The 19,965-nt window shown below is 39.6% G+C and overlaps 1 protein-coding gene across 1 annotated transcript in view; it reads left to right on the forward strand.

Moving 5' to 3' along the window:
• Positions 1-19,904, forward strand: part of FASTKD1 (FAST kinase domains 1) — a 70,150-nt gene extending 50,246 nt beyond the window's left edge. Inside the window, 14 exon segments of the mRNA XM_042469344.1 lie at positions 119-250; positions 2,667-2,776; positions 2,779-2,893; positions 2,895-2,953; positions 2,956-3,051; positions 3,054-3,098; positions 5,428-5,462; positions 7,903-8,017; positions 10,780-10,908; positions 13,003-13,134; positions 13,436-13,549; positions 18,409-18,550; positions 19,461-19,575; positions 19,723-19,904. Of these exon segments, the coding sequence (XP_042325278.1) occupies positions 119-250; positions 2,667-2,776; positions 2,779-2,893; positions 2,895-2,953; positions 2,956-3,051; positions 3,054-3,098; positions 5,428-5,462; positions 7,903-8,017; positions 10,780-10,908; positions 13,003-13,134; positions 13,436-13,549; positions 18,409-18,550; positions 19,461-19,575; positions 19,723-19,812 (1,429 nt within the window). The 3' untranslated portion in view covers positions 19,813-19,904.
• The last annotated feature ends 61 nt before the right edge of the window (positions 19,905-19,965 follow it).

Consider the following 19,965-nt stretch of genomic DNA (forward strand, 5'->3'; position numbering starts at 1 on the left):
CATCTTGTAATTTGTTGTGCATTGCAGGATTAGATTTTACACAGATTTCTAAGGATTTGGAAGGGATTAGTGTAAAAATGTTACTCTGCAATTTAGCATAACTTGTTTTTTATTTCAGAATTATATCCCTTCTTCATAAATATTTGGATATGTATAGACCAGTTGAGCTGACCAAAGTGGCACAATCCCTAGTGACATTACGTTGTCCCAATCCTGATCTTTACTCCAAATTACAGAGGTTGATAATTGGGTAAGAAGGTATATTTTACGTATTATGCATTATATATTTTTCTGTTAAACATCATGTTGCACATATATTATTTTATGCATTTTTATTGGTTTGTTACATTTGTACACCTCCTTTCTTCAGTGATAAAATCAAAGATGTTTGAGTCTGGGATCCCAGACAATCTCCCATTCAGGCACTGGAAAAGTCAGACTTACAGTACCACCTATCCTTTCCTTTCCTTTGAGAGAAGATGAAAATGAAACCTAAATACCATTTGACTTAAATATTAAGTTGCCATTGGCCACTAGAATTCATTAGAGGATAGGCATGATGCAGATCAAATGTTACCAAATAAATAAAATGAAATAAAGTTGCACACTGTGGTGTAGTGTGCACTGATGTGTGTGTGTGTGGGGGGGGGGTTTGGTGGTGGCAGCAACAACACTGAGAAGATTGTAAAGTCTTCTGAGAGTGGCTGCCAGACAGATTTCTGATTTCAGCCATTTGAGTGTAATGCTCTATGCTAGTGTCAGAGACAGGAGAGAGAAACTGTCTGTTGTGCAAGGCAGGAGGAATCATGCTGTTGTGGCAAATTCAAGAGAAGCAGTAATTGCTGGAGGGTCTGAAAGGAAGAGATGTGCCTATAAAACCCAGGGGAGGGGAAACACTGGTTGTGCACACTTGTAGAAAAGTGTAGTATTAAATTAGTTGCTTTGGATTTTAATTCTCCCCTCCTACATCTCTAGCCAGGAAGGTCTCCCAACATGCTGGAGCATATTTTGTTGAAGGGTGGTCCAGGAGGCTGTGTGAAGAAGGAAGGGGAAATCATCAGAAATTTTGCCTACTTCTTGTTCTGCTGAGACTGAGAGAGACTTTCTATCAGTAGAAAAACGTTAGTTGGATGCCATACTTTACCACTTCAGGGCTGCTGCAATCTGTTAGCTAATCTGATGAAATCTGATTAAAATATTGATATTTTGAATAATTGTATCTACTGGAAAAGAAATATAAATGTTCAAAGTATGAGATCATTCTAATCTAGTTTGTGGTCTTCTTTCTCATTTTCTCCCTTTAGGGATATGGTGCTAGTCTTAAATATACTTAAGTAGATTCAGACCTCATTTGTACTACCAAGTCCAGACTTTCATACCATTGAGCCATTGTAGTTAAAGTGGGTCAAACTGCATTATATCTGCAATACATATGCAGCTTCAGTTGATATCAGTTGGATTGCCTTTCAATCAAATACAGACATACCTCAGTTAATAAAGCTTCTGACAAACTCACTCACTTTTGCAAATTCTCTTAGTACCCAGCCGGCCCACCTTTACTTCTTGTTCTCTGTCTAGTTATAAGCTTTTAGCAGCATTGAATTTAGAAAAATGGTGGAGGAGGGCTAGCAACTACAGACTTTCAGTGCTGGGTTGCAGCAGCATATCTGCAGTAAACAGTGCAATAAAACATGAGCTGGTAAAGAATAGGATTTTGCTCTAGCCAATCCTAATGTAGCTGGGTATGCCGGCCTACAACAGACAAAGTAAATAACAGCAGCTGCCTCCAGAAATTTACTGAACAGTAAAATAGAGAAAAGTGAAAAGTAGATTAGCTGGTCTCACCAGCTACCCACAGCATGTTAAAAATAAAAGTATAGCTCTGAAAGTTTAGCCACCAAAATGGAAATCATAAGAAAAGTGAATGCTGGTGAAAGGGGAAAAAATCCTTGGTGCATTTTGGAAGAAGCTTTCAAACGGTTTCTAGCAAAATATTTCTATTTGTATGTCACGTGTGTTTTGTTTAGTGTTTGTTAATTTAAAAGAACTACTAAAACATTTGAAAGTGGTCTTCTGTTGTGTGGTGTAGGAAGTCTATCCCTATTTCTGTTATATCTACCATCTGGTATCAAAATTTTCTGGAAAGAAAAAAAATCCTTGGTGCATTTTGGAAGAAGCTTTCAAACGGTTTCAGAAAGTTCAAAATACTATTTATTATGTCACTGTGTGTTTGTTAGTTTTTAATTTAAAAGAACTACTAAAACATGTGAAAGTGCTCTTCTGTTTTGTGGTGTAGGAAGCTATCCCTATTGTCTATATCTACCTCTGGTATCAATTTTCTGGAAAGAAAAAAATACTTGGTGCATTTTGGAAGAAGCTTTCAAACGGTTTCTAGAAAGTTCAAAATATTTCTATTTATTTATGTCACATGTATTTTTTTAGTTTTAATTTTAAAAAAATGCTAAAACATGTGCAAGTGCTCTTCTGTTTTGTGGTGTAGGAAGCTATTCCTATTTCTGTTATATCTACCTCTGTACAAATTTTCTGTCCAGGAACACATCTGCCTTTTTAACAGGTGATTACTTGTGAAATGTGGTTTGTGATATTTGCAATCCCCATTTCTTACTACTAATAATTGATGGATTTGTTTCTCATTTTAATTCTAGCTGCTTACAAATTAGCATCACCGGCGATATTTCTATGCTAACCCTGTTCTTTCCATGCTTCCTCATCATCCATGGATGATGTTTTGTAGTCACACGAATTGATGCCATTTTGCTCAGTGCAACCTGAGCGATTTGAATTCCTTTGCCACTGCTGTCATTAAATGGGTTCGACGTGACCAGTCAAGTCAACAAAGTCCTTCTGGACCATGTGGACAACTTTGCAAAAAATAACAATTGTGCATTTCAGCGACTTCAGAAAGCCAATGATTTGGACCTTCTGTTAGAGGAATGAAATATATATCTGGAGAGTGGTTTGAAGAAATGCTTCTTGAAGAAAACTATGATACTCTTCAGCGTTTGGTGGACTATGTGACGTGGGCAAATGAATAGAGTTTTCATCTTTCCTCATAAAAACCAGCTACCTCTGCCACCATTACTGGATAAAACAGCTCTATTACCATTGAGCACATAAACAAGGTAACTGCATATTTGAATTTTATCTCTTCTGTAAGTGAAAGCACAACTGTACAATATTATCTTGGGAATGGGCTGTCATGCTTGGTACATGCTTGGCAGGTAGGAGTTGCCATGTGTAGTCCTAGGAATCTCCAGCTAAGGTTAGGAAATCCACTGTTTGAAATCCTGGAGAGCCACTGCCAGCCATCAGTGTAAACACTGCTAGATGGACACACACCCTTTGGCCTGAATTAGTTGAGGGCAGCTTCTTAATAATTCACGTAAGATTTCTTGTCCAGTAAACACAACTTGAGTGGTGATAAGGTTGCTGTCATCTACTCCAGGAAAAAATACATTCTGTTCATTGTTCAAGAAAGAATAAGGAAAAGAAGGGTAACATCTTCAGATTTATCTGGTTTTTAGAAAAGCCTGCAACTGTTCATGCATATATAGCAATAAAAATCAACAACCAGATAGTTTTGTTGAATTGGTTCTGAATATTCTTGGGCACATTTGTGGTAATCATAGAATATACTTTCCTAATGTAATTTGATTAGCAATCATCCCATTGTCACCAAGCTGCTACAGTTGTATAGCACACCCGTGCTGTACGCAGGCTCACCAGACGCGGATTTGACGTTATGCAGATGGCAAGTCCTAATATGGTGAATGGGATGTGTACCACATACCGTGTCGCACCGCACACATGGGGCAGCACCATTCAATGAATGGGGCTTCTCATACATGGGATTGCCTTATTCGGGGTGGGGTAATGGTCTGGAAGGATCCCCTGCATAAGGCAAGGGCAATGTATATGATTTAATATAACCATTGTATGTCAATACAGTCGGTCCTTCTTATACACAGATTTTTTTATATGCGGATTCAAGTAACACGGTTGTGAAATGTTCAAAAAAAGTATAAATTTCAAATTATCAAATCTTGATTTTCCATTTTTTGTAAGGGAAACCATTTTTCTATGTCATATATTTAATGGTACTTGAGCATACACGGATTTTGTATACACGGGGATCTTGGAACCAAACCCCAGCGTATAACAAGGGTCCACTGTACTGAAAAAAACAGATAGTCTTATGGCTCATTATCCTTATTTATTTATTATTCATTTTAAAAATTGAATTTATACCCCACCTTTCTCCTGGAATGCAACCCAAGGAGGCTTAAACTAATTTAAAACGAGATTAAGATAAAATCTTATTTTATAAAAAAAATTAAAACCCCACACAATTAAACAGTAGCTAGCGTGATATAGGGGTCTGAGTGTTGGACTAGGACTCTGGAATCCAGGTATTGAATCCATGCCCAGCCATAGAAACCCATTGAGTGGCTTTGGGCAAGCCACAATTTCTCAGCCTCAGAAGAAGGCAAAGTCAACCCTCCTCTAAACAATACAATGCATTGCTATTGTTGTGTGCCTTGTTTTAGTTGTTTCTGACTTATGACAACCCTAATGCAAACCTATCATGTGGTTTTCTTGGCAAGATTTGTTCAGAGGAGGTTTTCCATTGCTTGCCCCTGAGGCTGAGAGCATGTGACTTACCCATGGTCAGCCAGTGCGTTTGATGGCTGAGCTGGGAATGAAACCCTAGTCTCCAGAGTCATAGTCCAACACTCAAACCACCACACTATTCTGGCTCTCACAGTGTATTACAGTAGTCCAAATGGGATATATTCAAGGCATGTGTAACCATAGCCCAATCTGACTTCTCAAGGAACTGGCACAGCTGGTGTACTAGTTTTAATTGCGCAAATGCACTCCTGGCTTTTGTTGAAACCTGAGCATCCAGGCTCAGATCTGATTCCAGGTGTACCCTCAAGCTTGAACCTGAGATTTCAGGGGGAGCATGACCCATCTAGCACAGGCTGAATCCCTTTTCCCTATCGGCCTTCTGATTGACCAGGAGCATCTCTATGTTTCATCTCTCTCATCCAGTCCATTACTGACAGCAGACACTGGTTTAGTACAGAAGCAGTTTTCTTGGAATTGGATGGAAAAGAGAGAGAGGGTTTTGGTTTTACCACCATCCTGGTGACACTGAACCACATCCTCTGTCCCTGGTAGGGCAATATGAATGGCAGTGATGGGTTGCTGCAGCTATGCTTGGTGGGAAAGGAAAGACATTTCCCACTTTTTCTTCTTCTCCCTCTTCCCAAGAGGAGGCAAAATTAAGCACCTCCTTTACTTTTCCCCTCCACCCCAAATTAGATTTATACCTGGGGCTGCTTCTGAATTTGCACTTTTTAAGGGTACTTTTCAGATACATCTGGAATAGTTAAAATGAACAACTATTGTTATATGCCACCTGTGATTTGTCAAAGGTAGCCCTTGTGTGGAGTCTTTTCCTTCATATATATATATGTCTGAGGAAGCAGCATGTGATTAAGGTGCTCTCCAGCTGGAGCTGCAGAGGCAGGCATGTGCATAAAAGAAATAAGATAACATTTACACCAGATAAATGCAACCATTTGTTTATGTTTTTATTACACAGAAGCCAATCTCTGTTTTCTTTCCTTTGGCCATGCTGCATAGTGAATCTTTTTAGGTTGGTAGCTAGTGATAAATTGCCTTCCAGAACTGTTTGGGCTCCAGTCTGTTTCCTCTCTTCATGCAGAGAAAGTGGCCAGAAAGGAAGGGACTGGAATCTGTCAGGAAAAGGGTATGAATCACTGCCTAGCATCTTGAGGTCAACAGAGCACTGGATTGTATGGAGTCCACTTCTTTTTATCCCATTTGTTCTATAAATGTAAAATCCTGTTCTTTAAAAGTGAGATTTAAATTGCTAGCATACTACACCTTGCAGGGACTAGAAGAAAAACATATGGGGAAATGCTGGGAATATTGTTGAGAATGCAGGGAGTATGACAGTCTAACTTGTTGAATTAATGTTTTTCTTGAGGACTTTTTCATACCTGATGAAAATTTCTAACTTTTTTGCTAATTTTCATGCTTTTTTTGAGGCCAAATCAGTCTATCTCCCAACTCAACTGTTTGTTTACTTGTTTTTAGAAAATTTTATTGTACTTTTAATTCACAAAGGTGCCTTAATATTGCAAAACTTAAACAATAAGTAATAGTAAATACCAAAATGAAAACACTTCTGAGTTCTGAACTATATGGATATGTATGTCAGCTTACTTCATAGTATAGATGGGCAACTGTCAGAGTTAGGGGCAAAAATGATTTCCCACCTTCTCATTATACTGTATTCACAATAAAGGTTTTGGCCCAGAACTTCCCCCCAATATCCTCTAACTGTTGTGGGGGAGAATGTTGTGATGTATTGGTCTGTGGCGTCACTAGGGTTGCTGTCACCCAGTGCGGTAACTCATGATGTCACTCCCCCAATTGACCTCCTCCCATTGCATACAGAATCCTTAGTAATGCTTTTTTGCACAAATGTTACATGTGAGTTGTAATTCCCATGTACTACTGAATGCAATGGCAAAAAATGTGATATAAACAACTAGCAAGATTAAAATTATACCTTCAAATTACAATATCATACGCACTACCTAAAAGTATTTACATATGCATAGTGAAGATTTTTTAAAATGTGATGTTTTAAAGAAAATTTAAAATGATTAAAAAAAATTAAAATGCTTTTTTTAAAAAAATAATTTTTGATTTAAAATTTTGAAACGTGAAATTTTAATTTTAAAACATTCTAGGGCCTCTCCTTTCTCTTCCCACTGAGCTTCACCTGAGGTGAATGCCACCGCCCATTCGGCCAAAAGGTAGGTGTTTAAGGAGTAGTGTCCACCCCTCTTTAGTGTGTCACCTGATTCACTGGCAGGTATAAGGGCCCAAAAAATTGAGGGTCTGGGTCCCCCAAAATGGCATTGAGGGCCACATGTATCCTATGTGCTGTAGGAAATGCTGCATTCAAAAATAGGATTTCCTTCTTAGCTCTAGCCTTTCCCTATGGAGAGGAACAGAAAGAGGAGTGTGTGGGAACCTGCAGCCAACACCCCAGCTCATCTTAGGTAGACTCCTGACAGCCAAATAGTGTCTTGGCACCTTCATTGTTTTTTCCAACTGTGGGAGCTACCTTATCTTTATTTTTATTTTTTTAAATGAAACCCTATAAAAGGTAAGTATGAAACTAGCTAATAGCCTGTGATTGCTCACAGAGTCTTACATGAATCTTGATCTGTTCATTTCATCTCTAACATTACACTGAAATAGTTATGAGTGAATGTCACACTGAGCCTTTTTCATTCCTTTTATAAGGTTGTACCCACACTGCAGAAATCATCCAGTTTTACACCACTTTAACTGCCATGGCTCAGAATGGAATTCTGGGATTTGTAGTTTTGTGAGCCATTTAGGCTTCTCTGGAGATTTTTAGACGATGTTGTGTGACGTTGTGATAATTACAGCATTTCCCCACGAATGAAGAGGAATTCTAGTGCCGCTTTTCATTAATGGGAAAATCCCGCTATACACCTCCTGTCACTTTTCCCCGTGTGAAAATCTCTATCAGAGAGCTCTGGTGCCACAACAAATTACAATTCACAGGATTCCATAGCACTGAGTCATGGCAGTTAAACTGATTTCAACCTGGATTGTTTCTGCAGTGGGAATGCTGCCTTGGATATCTGTTACCTTGTAGCTGAAAATGAGGCTGATAGATGGTTGTGGTAGTCTTAGACCATCTCCCTGGTTATAGTTGCATTTTGAATAATTTACAAGTTTGGCAAAAATGTTATTGACCCCTTTTTTCCTTTCTCTCCCCCCTCCCCTTGCAATTTTTCATAGATTTACAATTCAGGAACGTATTCTCTTCTTCTTCCCTTTGCTGTTTTAAATTATGATCCTCCTCAAGGTGAAAAGTTTTTTGAAGTTTGCATTGGACACTTCAGCCCTCGGATAGGTAAGTTCATCAAAGAGAAATGGCTGTCATGGATATTTTCCTCAAGTTTAAATTAGTGGCATATGAGAACATAAAGCCAGACCTTTTGTGTCATTTTCTTTCTTTCTTTCTTTCTTTCTTTCTTTCTTTCTTTCTTTCTTTAAAGGAAAAAGGAATTAATATAATGTTCAGTGCCTTTTTTGCTTGTTTCCCAGGGGAGACTGGTCCAGGCTTTAAAAACATCAATAGGTAGAGTGAATTTAAATTAGTGAGCAGTGCAGCAGGTACTGTTCCTTTCTGTATCTTTCAAAATGACTACTGTGCAAGCAGGAGTGCATTTTAAATGATTATGAAGAATGTATCTCTTGCTGGCCCAAATGATGATTTTTTTTTTTCAGATAATGATTCCCCCCTGCCCCTGAATGGATGTTTATGAAGTTTCCCAGTGTCTCTGGAGAAGCTGCTATTGCAGCTGTGCCATTTGCCCTGAGGGGGTTGGGGTGACTGTTCAGCTTTTCATGACATGCCACTGTATGGAGAATCATGCAGTCATAGAGCTGGAATTAGCCTCATGGGCTATCTAATCCAACCCCTTGCTCAGTGCAGAATCTGCAGCTAGAGCAGCAATTGAGCAGCTGGCTGACCAGTGACCAAGAAGCCTCTCACCCATTCTGGCCTTGTGACAAAGGCTAGTGTGGGTAAAAAGCTTCTCTGTCTCTGCTCAGCCAGCTGGTCAGTTGCTGCTCCCAAAGTGACCAGCAGCTGCAAAGGGAGAAGCTTCTCCCATGGGGGGGGGGGGGGCAGGGGGGAGAACTTTCAATTCTTCTTTGTTGAGGTGGAAAGGGGCTCAGCTATAGTGGGTTTACAGAGGACACATGCTCTGGACTGGACTGGAGACTGTTGTGGACAGGAAAAGAGAGATGTTTTAACTGTAGGAGCTGCTCCAAGGCAAAAGGCTCTTTCCAAGAATCAACCCCAGAGACATATCTTCCCCACAAATAAATATTTCTTCTTCTGCTAGTCTTTCTTGCAGCCTGTCTGAAGAAAGAAAGCAATAGCAGGTTGGACTGCAGCTCCAACCTGCCATCCAATTCCAAGTAAAGCTCAGAAAGCTTAAGCAGGGTCCAAATGTGAAAGCTCCTTTTTGCCACCAATTCTTCCCTCACCTCCATGTGCTGTAACTCCTTGCTCCAGTCAGTCAGTCTGTCCCAAAATGGTGCCTCTCCAAGCCACAAAAATGATGCCCTGTGCCCAAGCCTCACAAGTTTCCTGCCACTACTAGTGAAAGACATGGCTAAGAGAGTGTGTTTGCACACACAAGTGGAGACTGGGAGACACCACTACATGAAGCAAAGCTTCATGGTGGTTTTAAGGAATCCTGAAAAAAAGTTTCATGCCACCTTTATCCCCAACACGGTCCAAAAAGGCCACTGGTTTCCCTTGTCTTTCTTGCACACCAATACTTTAAACCGAAGGCCTCCTGCTGCCCCCTTTCCCTTTTACCACTTCCTGGATCTTTCCAAGAATCAACCCCAGATATCCTTCCCCACCCTTCCCCAGAGTACTGGAAAGTTAGACATACTCCACTCCCTTATTGAAAGCCTCTCAATAAATATAAAGTTTTTTTAAAGTACAGAAAAGTGAGAAATACGGAACAATAGAAGAAATCTGGAATATGCTTTTCAGGGATTATATGGAGTGTGGTAAATACTTAAACAATAGCATGTTTTTAAATCATCTCAATTGTTTTGCCTCCATTTTTTCTCAAGATTTAATCCAAGTAAATGTTAATTAGGATTCTGGCAATATTTTCTACAGTGGAGAGAGGTAAAAAATAAGAACTGTGCTGTTCTTATTCAGCACTTGGCCTCTGTTGTCTGGACTCCACTATCTATCACTTGTTTATTTAATCACTTATTTTTATTTTTCTTATAAATCTTAGTGGTGATGACAACATAAAGCCAAATCATTGTGTGTGGCTTATAAATCTTAAAATAACTTTTACTGTTCGTGAGCATTTACTTAATGGCTTTCAGTTGTTTTTGTTCATTTATTTAAATTTCTGTTTTTTCTGGAAATAGATTTTGGATATTTTTCCACTTCCATTTAAAGTCCATGCTAAAGGTTTCTATTAATTCATTTGGCTCCAGCAACCATAATGAAAGTGAGATTTGTTACTTTCTGGAACCTGCCAGGATCAAGTGCTCACTCAACATCTAGAAGAAGTGTTGTTGGTTTGTCAGTATAATAGGGTAGAAAGAAAGCAACTGGCATTTCTCCAGCATAGTCCCATTGAATTTATTTAACCTACATCACTCTAAAAGGACATTTTAATCTGCACAGTTCCAGTGGTTAAACTTGCTTCTGATAGTGTTAACATATATTGACTTACAAGACACTAAAGAGTAGCAACTGGGCTCCAGAGAGGTGTCATAAGACTCCACTTTCATTTGGAAGGAAAGAATAAGCATAATAAGTAGACAGAGCTGAAATCTTGGGAAATTAGGGGAGAAGGAAAAGTTAAGTTTTCCAGCCTTCCTATGTCCAAATTTTATGTCCCAGCCCTTTGTCTTCTTTCCATGCAGCCCCATAAAAATAAAAAGCCAAAATCTAGTTTTTGAAAAGCAGAATGATATTAAGTGAGAAAATATATGCAAATATGTTCACATGTTGTACTTCCAATATTAAAATTTAAGCTACCTTGGATCAGGTTCCCACTTTTCAGGTAACCACTTTTCCAAAAACAAGATCATTTAATGTATCAATGTATTTATTTTATACAGATTCTTTTGAACCTCATCTTCTTGTGCTGCTTGGTTTTGCTTTGGCTATTGCTGAGTATTTTCCAGAGACTGTGATAAAGGCAATATTTAATGTTGAATTCCTAACCAAATTGGATACCCAGCTTGAAAGTAAGCAATAACTACTTGTATACCATTTATTTTAGATGGACTTCAGAAATGCTCATTTTTCTTGTAAATGTTTGGAGATTCATTTGCAAATGTGTGGAATTAGAAATTACTATTCTCCATCCACTTTATTCCCATTGGGGAATAAAGTTAAGTTTTTAGAAGATGAACTCCAGGTCATATACCTTTGTGCACTTATTTACGAATGAGTCCCAGTAGGACTTCCAACTAAAGGTGTGCAAGATGACATCCTTGCTTGCTTATTTGTATATCCTTTGTACTCTCTCTGAGAAGGAAAAGGAGGAGAAGACATGCCAGTTTCTTGTCCTCAGCAGCTACAGCTTACTGAGGAAGCCATTTGTCCTTTGTTTAAATAGCATAAGGCTTCTCCTTGTTCTTCTCTTTTACCTCTCAGAGCAAGTGATCATATGAGCAAAAGGAGCCAAGATAGGCAAGTACCTGTCTCCTTCTTTAGTGATTATTTGGAGTGCTGGTAGGCAGAAACCCTAAAAATTTCAATCTGTCCAGGGTAGAATAAACATCTCTACTTGTCCTTTGACGACTAGGAGGATACTTGACCCAAAACGCCTTAAGAACATCAGCAACAGAATTTTGTCTCTGTTTTGAGACTTCACTGTTGCCTTAGCTATTATTAGTTTGCATGTTTTTAGCTTCTTGTGATGCATTGTTTGCCTGCTACTGTGTTTTACCATTGGGCCACTTTCTAGATGGTACAAAGCAAAATGGTTTCTCCATGTAAATCTCAGTATGAATGTTATGCTACTTGTAGCATGTGTTGGTTCCATGAGTGCATGTAGTGCAGTGAAATTTTTTTTTTTTTTGTTGAAATGCAATATGTACAGTGGTCCCTTGGTATCCACTGGGGTTTGGTTCCAGGACCCCCTGTGGATACCAAAATCTGTGGATGCTCTAGTCTCATTAGATACAATGGCACAGCAAAATGGTGTCCCTTATATAAAATGACAAAATTGAGGTTTGCTTTTTAGAATTTATATGTTTCTTGAGTATTTCAAAGCTGTGGATGATTGATCTGTGAATAAGGAATCCGTGGCTATGGAGGGTTGACTGTACTTACAGAGGCTGTTTGTTTCTAGAAAGCATTGAGTCTATTTATTCCAAAAACACTATCACTGATCTTATTTGAAAACTTCCAGTTAACTTGTAGCAGAGAAAGGTTTTGGATATGCCACTATCTGAGCCTCTTATTGTTTCCTTGACCAGCTAAGAGGAATGCAGTTTGTAGGCAAAGTATCTTCAGAGTTGTGCAGATTAGCTATTAGATATATTGGCTTGTCTGGGGAAAAGAGTTTTCTTACAATCACAGGGAAGACCTTGTGAAAATTAGTAATGCAAATAGCAATATAATCAACAAACATATTTCATTCATGTGTTACAGAGCCAGTACAAACCTCACAAACTGGGTCAGCTTACAATTGTAGTCTGAATACTGCCAAATACCAAAACTATTTATTTGGTAATAGTAGTTTGTATAATAGTTTTATAAGTGTTTTATATAATATGAAGCCGAAAGCTTTCATGGCTGGCATCCATATTTTTTTGTGGCTTTTCCATGCTATAGGGCCATGTTCTAGAAGAGTTTATTCCTGACGTTTTCCCAGCATCTGTGGCTGGTATCTTCAGAGAAAGATGCCAGCCATAGATGCTGGCGAAATGTCAGGAATAAACTCTTCTAGAACATGGCCACATAGCCCAAAAAACCCACAAAAAACTATGTTTTATATAATAGTTTTGTATTAATGCATTTTAGTGCAATAATTTTGTATTCTTACAATACATTACTATTTTTACTAAACCTCTTTGGCAATTTTTTTGCTCTTAGCAAAAGCTTTAAAATTTTAGTATTTTGCCTTCAACACACACATTTAATATGGAAACCGCTATTTGTTCTGAACTTCTATAGTATTGGTTGAAACTGCTAAATTCTTTCTGTAATCGATCAGTTTGCTTTGCCAAAGGACCACTTGCTTTCTTTTGAAGTAATAGATGAGCTGTTGGGCAAACGGTATTATAAATGCTGATTTGGTATTTTTTTCCCCCTTTGTCTTTTGAAATTAGCACTACCAGATGCCTTAAACAGGAGAGTCCGCTTACGGCTGATGGAACTGAACCGAGCAGTCTGCTTGGAGTGTCCAGAACTTCAAATCCCATGGTTTCATGACCGCTACTGTCAGCAGCTGCAGAAAAAAAGTAAGCATTTTAAATTGTTAAATGCCAGTGGCATTGTAGATGTTGCCGTTCATTTTTAAATAATCTTTGCAGAAGGATCATGTTTATTCCTACTTAATTTCAGTAAATAGAAACTAGTCTTGTTCTTCAGTCTGATATTAGTCTCCCTTATTAGTCTCCCTTATTAAAAGTGATCTGCTTGTTAGTTACAAAATGTTTATAGGTTATGGTAGTTTTTGAACATATAACAACTTTTGAATGTTCTATTCCATTTTTCCTTTGCTTCTAATGTTGTGTTGCATGTTGTCCTGTTTTCTCCCAGGCAATGGTAGTCTCAGTGCATTGCAACAGCAGATTCACAGACTGCTGGGAGAAATCTTGGGAGGAAGCCATTTTGCCAAGGTGTCTGTATTCACTCCTTACTGCTACGGAATTGGTAGGTAGTTCATTCACTGAAAGGCTTCCTTGCTTTGGTGCTTAATGGAAATCTTCTCCTAAACATAAAGTACTCAAGATAGTTACTCACATGTACAGAAGTAAGCTCTAGAAAAGTGACCCTAAATATACAGCCATTGTTTCCTGTTTCTTTTATGAAGATCCTGTACCATTCCTTGAAGGTCATGCTTCTGTGGCAAGGATACTATGGCCCGGAACAGATGGGCCTTTGCAGTGCCCTCATCATGTGCGAGAGTTGCCTGGTGGGTGGAGCAACCACATGCTTGCATGTGACAAGGGCACCACAGCCGCGGCACATCCATCAGATGGGGTGTGTAACAGTGATGTCGCGGCTGCGCCACTTCCAAACAGGGTGGCACAGTTCCGATATCACTGTGCCGGCTCTGGCGCTTTGCGGCGCCGCAAAAATGAGCCTCGTACGGGCACTCCTTATTTGTTCCGCAGCAGTGCTGCGCAATTTGGTTGCTGCGGCGCTCCTGTGGAGCAAAGAGAGATGCCAGGGAGGCGCCTCTTTCTGGTGGTCTGTACCCCCCCCTAAGTTTCTGAAATGTGAAAATATAGGATGTAATCAAGTTACTGTCATTTAATTAGGTAATATCTTCCCTGGGTGGAATGGTGAAGATCTATTAACTCCTTCACTCCACAGCCCTCCCATACCTCCCAAAAGCTACTCTGGGGGGTTAGGGGAGACCCTCTAGAGTAAATGTGGATGAATGCAGAGTAGAGAGTTCTCCTTGAGAAATGTTATATGTAGTCTGGTATTTGAAGAGATATAATTCTTTGTCCAGCTAGCTGGGTGGAATGTTGTTATATAAATGCTATGAGCAGAAGCGAAAATGTATTACTGTTTCCGTTTTACCATTGTATTATATAATAATTATATCCATAGTATTTCCATAAATTTTATATTTTACAGATCTTTTGAATGTAGATGTGGTCATATAGTAAAGCACACAGCTCATATTTTTTAAAAAAGATTAATTGCAAAGCAACATCCTAAACATTAAACTCTGTTTAATGTAAGAATAGTCTTTGCACTGAATTGAAAGGAACAGTTTGAAAAAGAATGGAATGTAATTCAGACATGATATGACATCCTCAGGATAAGTTTTTCACTAGAAAGACAGGTTGCTTACCTGTCATTATGGCTCTTTGAGTGGTCATCTCTGCCTTCACAGAAATGGGCTTTTGTGCCTGGATAAGAGCTAGGCAGAATTTTAGCTTGGTGGTAATCCTGCCAGCTATCTAACTTCTGCACATGTCCTAGACTGCCAAGCTACAGTCCCCTTAGTTTCAAAATCTACTGAGAATATAACAGACCTGAAAAGAGGGGAGGTAAGATGGGCTGTGTTAGGTCATGGATGACAATTCAAAGAACCACAGTTACAGGTAAACAACGTGTTCTTCTGCTTTGTAGTCTTTATGCCTCACACAAATAGGTGACTGTAAAGCTTACTAAAGGATGAAGGGTCTGTTCACTGGAGAATAGAAGAAAGAACAGCACGTCTAAAGTGAGCTTCCACCCTACCTCTGCAGTCTAGTCAGTAATGCTGAATATATTTGACGGCTATGACCGTATGGCAACTTTACAAAATTCAGGCAAAGGAACACCGCAGAGGAAGCCATTACTCTTGTAGAGTGAGTGCTGAGGTCCACAGGAACAGACAAACTCATAGAGGTGTATAGTCTCTATCACCCGTTTGGACAGTCACTGAGAGGATACTTGAAATCCCTTTTAAGGACCGTCATAACAGGAATGCAGATGTATGGTGTATGTAAAAGGTGAATGCCTGACACACATCCAGACTGGAGCACCTTATCCAATGGTGATGACACTGTAGACAGAATGTAGGTAGTACAGCATCTTGATTCAAATGGAATTGAAATGCTACTTTGGATAAGAATGTAACATCTGGATGAAGGATGACGTTATCATGGAGAAAAGAAAGGAAAGTTTTGCTAAATGGAAGAGCTGTGGGCTCACTTGTCTGTCTTGCGAAAATGAATGCAGCTACAAGATGTCAAAAGGTTGAAAAGGCTTATGCATCAACTGTGGAAGAACTAATATTGGCAACCATGGTGGAATCGGAGCCAAAACTGGCAGGTAAAGATGTGCTAAGCCTTTAAAAAACCTCTTTTTTACAGGGTCTGAAAAGAGAATGGTGGATTACAAGAGACACCAGTTGATGAGCTACAATTACTGCTAAGTATACTTTTAATGAAGAGAGAGTGAGACCCTGCTGTAATAGGTGAAGAAAGAAGTGCAGGATAATGCTCATATCAGGCTGATGAGAATGAACAATGCCCTTTCCAACTGGGATCATTTGACCATCTGGTAGAATTTTTCCTTGAGGCTGCCAGAACTGCTGCCAACCTAGAAGAGGTCACAGGAGTATTCTCTGCACTGTTAGTCTCAAAATTTTGACATTGGGGTGCAGAACCTGCTCCAGCAAGTGGGACAGCAGCTTCAACAATGCAAGTGTCCCTTGGACTAGTGGAGTAGCAGTGCAAACCATGGCTTTGTGTGCCCATGCAGTTCCCCCAATATGGCATCAGACCTGTTTCTGTTGACTCTCTCTACCACTTTCCCAAGTAGGGGGAATAAGAAAACAAATAAATCAGATGACTTGACCACCTTTGAAGAAATGCATCTCCCAGGGGTCCTTGACTTTTCCCTGCCCTCAAGCAGAAGCGAAAGCATTTCTTGTTGGTCACAGTTATGGAGAGATCTGTGTGAGGTCTGCCCCAAATTGAAATTATGAGCTGGAAGGCCTGGTTTGACAGAGCTGACGCTTCGGCTTAGAAACGGAGGTGAGCACCACCCCCTACAATCGGACATAACTTGACAACGTTGTCAAAGGGGAATACCTTTACCTTGAGAGAGAGAGAGAGAGAGAGCACAGTAGATAAACAAAAGGAGAAGAAACAACACAAAGTTACAGAAATATCAAGGGAGAAAGGTAATGAAATAAGAAATGAGGAAGCCACTTAACACAAAACACTGTGAGAGAAGTCACTCTGTCGATGGATGGAAAGAAAGTGACTGGACAGTAGCTTGGTGGGTTAGGACATGCACGGTAAGTATGTAAGGGGTGAGGTTCCTGCCAGGCCACTCAGGTTTAGAACATTCCTATTGACTCTCTGCATAGGTGTGAAAACCCTTTATGTAAGCCACAGAAACCACAAAATGGTATATTTCAGTAAAACTAGTAACACATGGATCAAGGTGAACAGATTATTATAAACATTTGCAGATTGGTTGGCCCTGCTGAAATCACTAGGACTGCAGTCACAAAAAGTGAGTAGACAGCTTCAAAGGCTGTTTATATATATACAGGAAGTTTTTCTACACTTAATTTTTTTTAAAAAAAAGTCTGCATAACTGTACTCCAACCTTAAATAAACCAGTGTGTGGTCTAGGAGCACTTGAAGTTAAAGCATGGTTGATACACCCAGTTGTATCTTTCCACCCCTGACCTTTCTCCAAGGCTTGAACAGCAAGTCTCGTCTTGCCTCACAGCTGTCTCGCAGTGGATGCGCCATCGGCGTTTGAAGCTCAACACGTCCAAGACGGAGCTTCTTGTCTTTCCTCCTAAGCCCACCCTTCAACACTCCTTTTCTGTCTCTGTGGACAACATTTCTATTCAACCAGTCCAGCAAGCCTGCAGTCTTGGTTTTATTTTTGACTCTTCTCTGTCGTGTATCCCTCAGATCCAGACCACAGCCAAGGCTTGTAGATTCTTTCTATACAATATTGCCAAAATCTGACCTTATCTCTCTGCCTCCACTGCCAAGATCCTGGTCCATGCCCTAGTGGTCTCACAACTTGATTACCGTTAACATCCTCCTGGCTGGGCTTCCTCTTTCTCACCTCCATCCTTTAATTTCTGTCCAGCATTCAGCTGCACGCATTATCACATCCGTCCGCCGCTCTGACCACATCTCTCCTGTGTTGGCATCCCTTCACTGGCTCCCCCTCCCTTTCCGCATTCAGTATAAGCTCCTGCTGTCAACGTTTAAAGCCCTCCATGGGCTGGCCCCTCCTTACTTATCAGACCTTATTTCTCCTCACCTTCCCACTAGGGCCCTCCGTTCTGGTAGTCAAGGTCTGCTATCCCAGCCCAGGATTTCCTCTGCCCCATCTAGGATTCGCCCCTTTTCACTCGCTGCCCCTCACTCCTGGAACCTTCTTCCCCCACGAGCAAGAGCCATCACTTCTTTAACCAGCTTCAAAACAGAGTTGAAGACCATCCTGTTCAGGGCAGCGTTCCCAGGCATTGCATAATTGTCACTTGCTATTTGATGTTCTTTTGTCGTCTGTTTTATTGAATCATTTCCTGTATTGCAATGTATTTTATATGTATTATCCTACTAGAGAGGCCCCTTCCCCACCCCCACTCCCTTTGTGTCATGTCTTTTTAGATTGTAAGCCTGAGGGCAGGGAGCTGTCCAATTAAAAAGATTGTATGTACAGTGCTGTGTTAATTTACAGCACGTTATAAATAAAGGTTAATAATAATAATAATAAATTGAAATTAAGTGTGGATTTAATTAGTTTTTAGACGGGAGGCCAGGAGATACCCTCTGTAAACTATTCTAAGTGTTTTAAAATGAGAACAGGAGATAAGTAAACATCTGTGTAGGGACACACAAATGTATTACCTAAGTATGTTATTGTTTGCAATATTGTTCTACTGCAGCAGGGATACCACACTGAAGATTCACTTCCTGCTGTGACAAGGTTGCTGTAATGATGTAACTTTCTATTTTGAAATACCAGCTACACCTGTTAAATCAAAACATACTCACTTATTAATAATAACAATTCTTGTCTTTCAGACTTTGAATGTATTCTTGATAAAAACAAGAAGCCTCTTCCATATATGGACCAGAATGTTGTCGTAGCTGACTTGGAGAGGGTGCACTGGGGACAAGATGGCCAGTTCTTGGGAAAGAGAGGACTACCACCAGGCGCTCAGAGGTGTTTGTTGTTGTTAAATGTATTTATTTCCTACCTTTTATCCAGTTTGAGATTCAGAGTGGCTTATAACAGATTCGTGGCCAAGAGGAAGGGCTTTGGGGCTTTTAGCCTGTGTTTTTTATTATTGTTTATATGTGATGTATTTTGGATTTTATTGTATGTATTGTTGTTTTAAATTTTATACTGTAAGCCGCCCTGATCGAAGGAAGGTGCGGGATATAAATAAAAACTTTATTATTTATTTATTAAAAAACACAGTTAAAATACACAAAATGCAAAAGTGAACAGATTATTAAACTATCAAAAAAATCAAAACCAGTTAATAACATAAAATCAGTTGTGGCTGCCTGAGAGAGAGAAAATTAAGTGAAGCAAGGGGCAGCCCTCAGTGGCCAAGTCCTCCCACTGGGCTGAGTGAGGAAAAGCCTACCAGTCTCCCTTGCTCAATTGTGGAGGGGTCACTGCTGCCAGTGCTTCATTTCCAAGAGACAAGGAATTCTCCCCTACCTTCTCTTGGATGTAGAGGTCCTTCCAGCCTTCTTTTCTGATGTAGGGACAGAAAATACCCAGGGCAATAGAAAGGGAGGCACTGCAGTGCACAAGTTTTCTCTCTGTGTGTCATGTGAAGGAGAGTCTCCAGCTTAGGAGATACATCAGAATCCTGAGCTAAACAAGATTGCCATATTTACAAGGTTGTGCAGCAGTGGTAAGAGAAGGCAGGAAAAAAATCTGTTCTAGTCAGTCTAATTTTTCAGTGCCTGCCTTCTTTCACAGTTGTGGTTATAGTCTTTTTGTAGCCTAGATTTTGTTTTCAGGTTATTGTGTGTAGCACAACAGATTGGTATTATTTTTTAAAAAAACTATGTGTTCATGTGTGAAAGTGAGTGATCTATATTGTTTTTTTATTCAGAATTGCGATAGAATTTCTTGATTCAAAAGCCTTTTGCAAAAACTCAAATCACCAAAAGGGAGAAACTGCTATGAAGAAGAGACATTTGGAGATCCTGGGCTACCAAGTTGTTCAGGTATGGTGCCTACTGTACATTTCATTAAAAATATCATTATTGCTGGAGTATTTATTGTCATAAAGGTAGCCACATATTTGTGAAGATAATATAGACAAAATGTAATATAAACAATATTTAATTTCATTTCACTTAATTTAATTTCAGATCCCTCATTTTGAATGGAATTCGATGGAATTGTCATCAAAGGATGCATGGCTAGAGTATCTAAAGAGGAAAATATTTGAGAAGCTCTGATGGCATTGTGCAGAGGACTGATATACAATCATGAAGCTATTTTAAATGGACTATTATCATGGCATTTTAAATGTTTTTAACATTAAAAACGTTTCAGTTTTTGAAACCTTGCTGGAGGCTGTGCAATGGAGAGTCTTTTGGTTGGGATGTAAC

The sequence above is a fragment of the Sceloporus undulatus genome, chromosome 1, assembly GCF_019175285.1.
Source record: "Sceloporus undulatus isolate JIND9_A2432 ecotype Alabama chromosome 1, SceUnd_v1.1, whole genome shotgun sequence".
Classification (NCBI taxonomy): Eukaryota; Metazoa; Chordata; class Lepidosauria; order Squamata; family Phrynosomatidae; genus Sceloporus; species Sceloporus undulatus.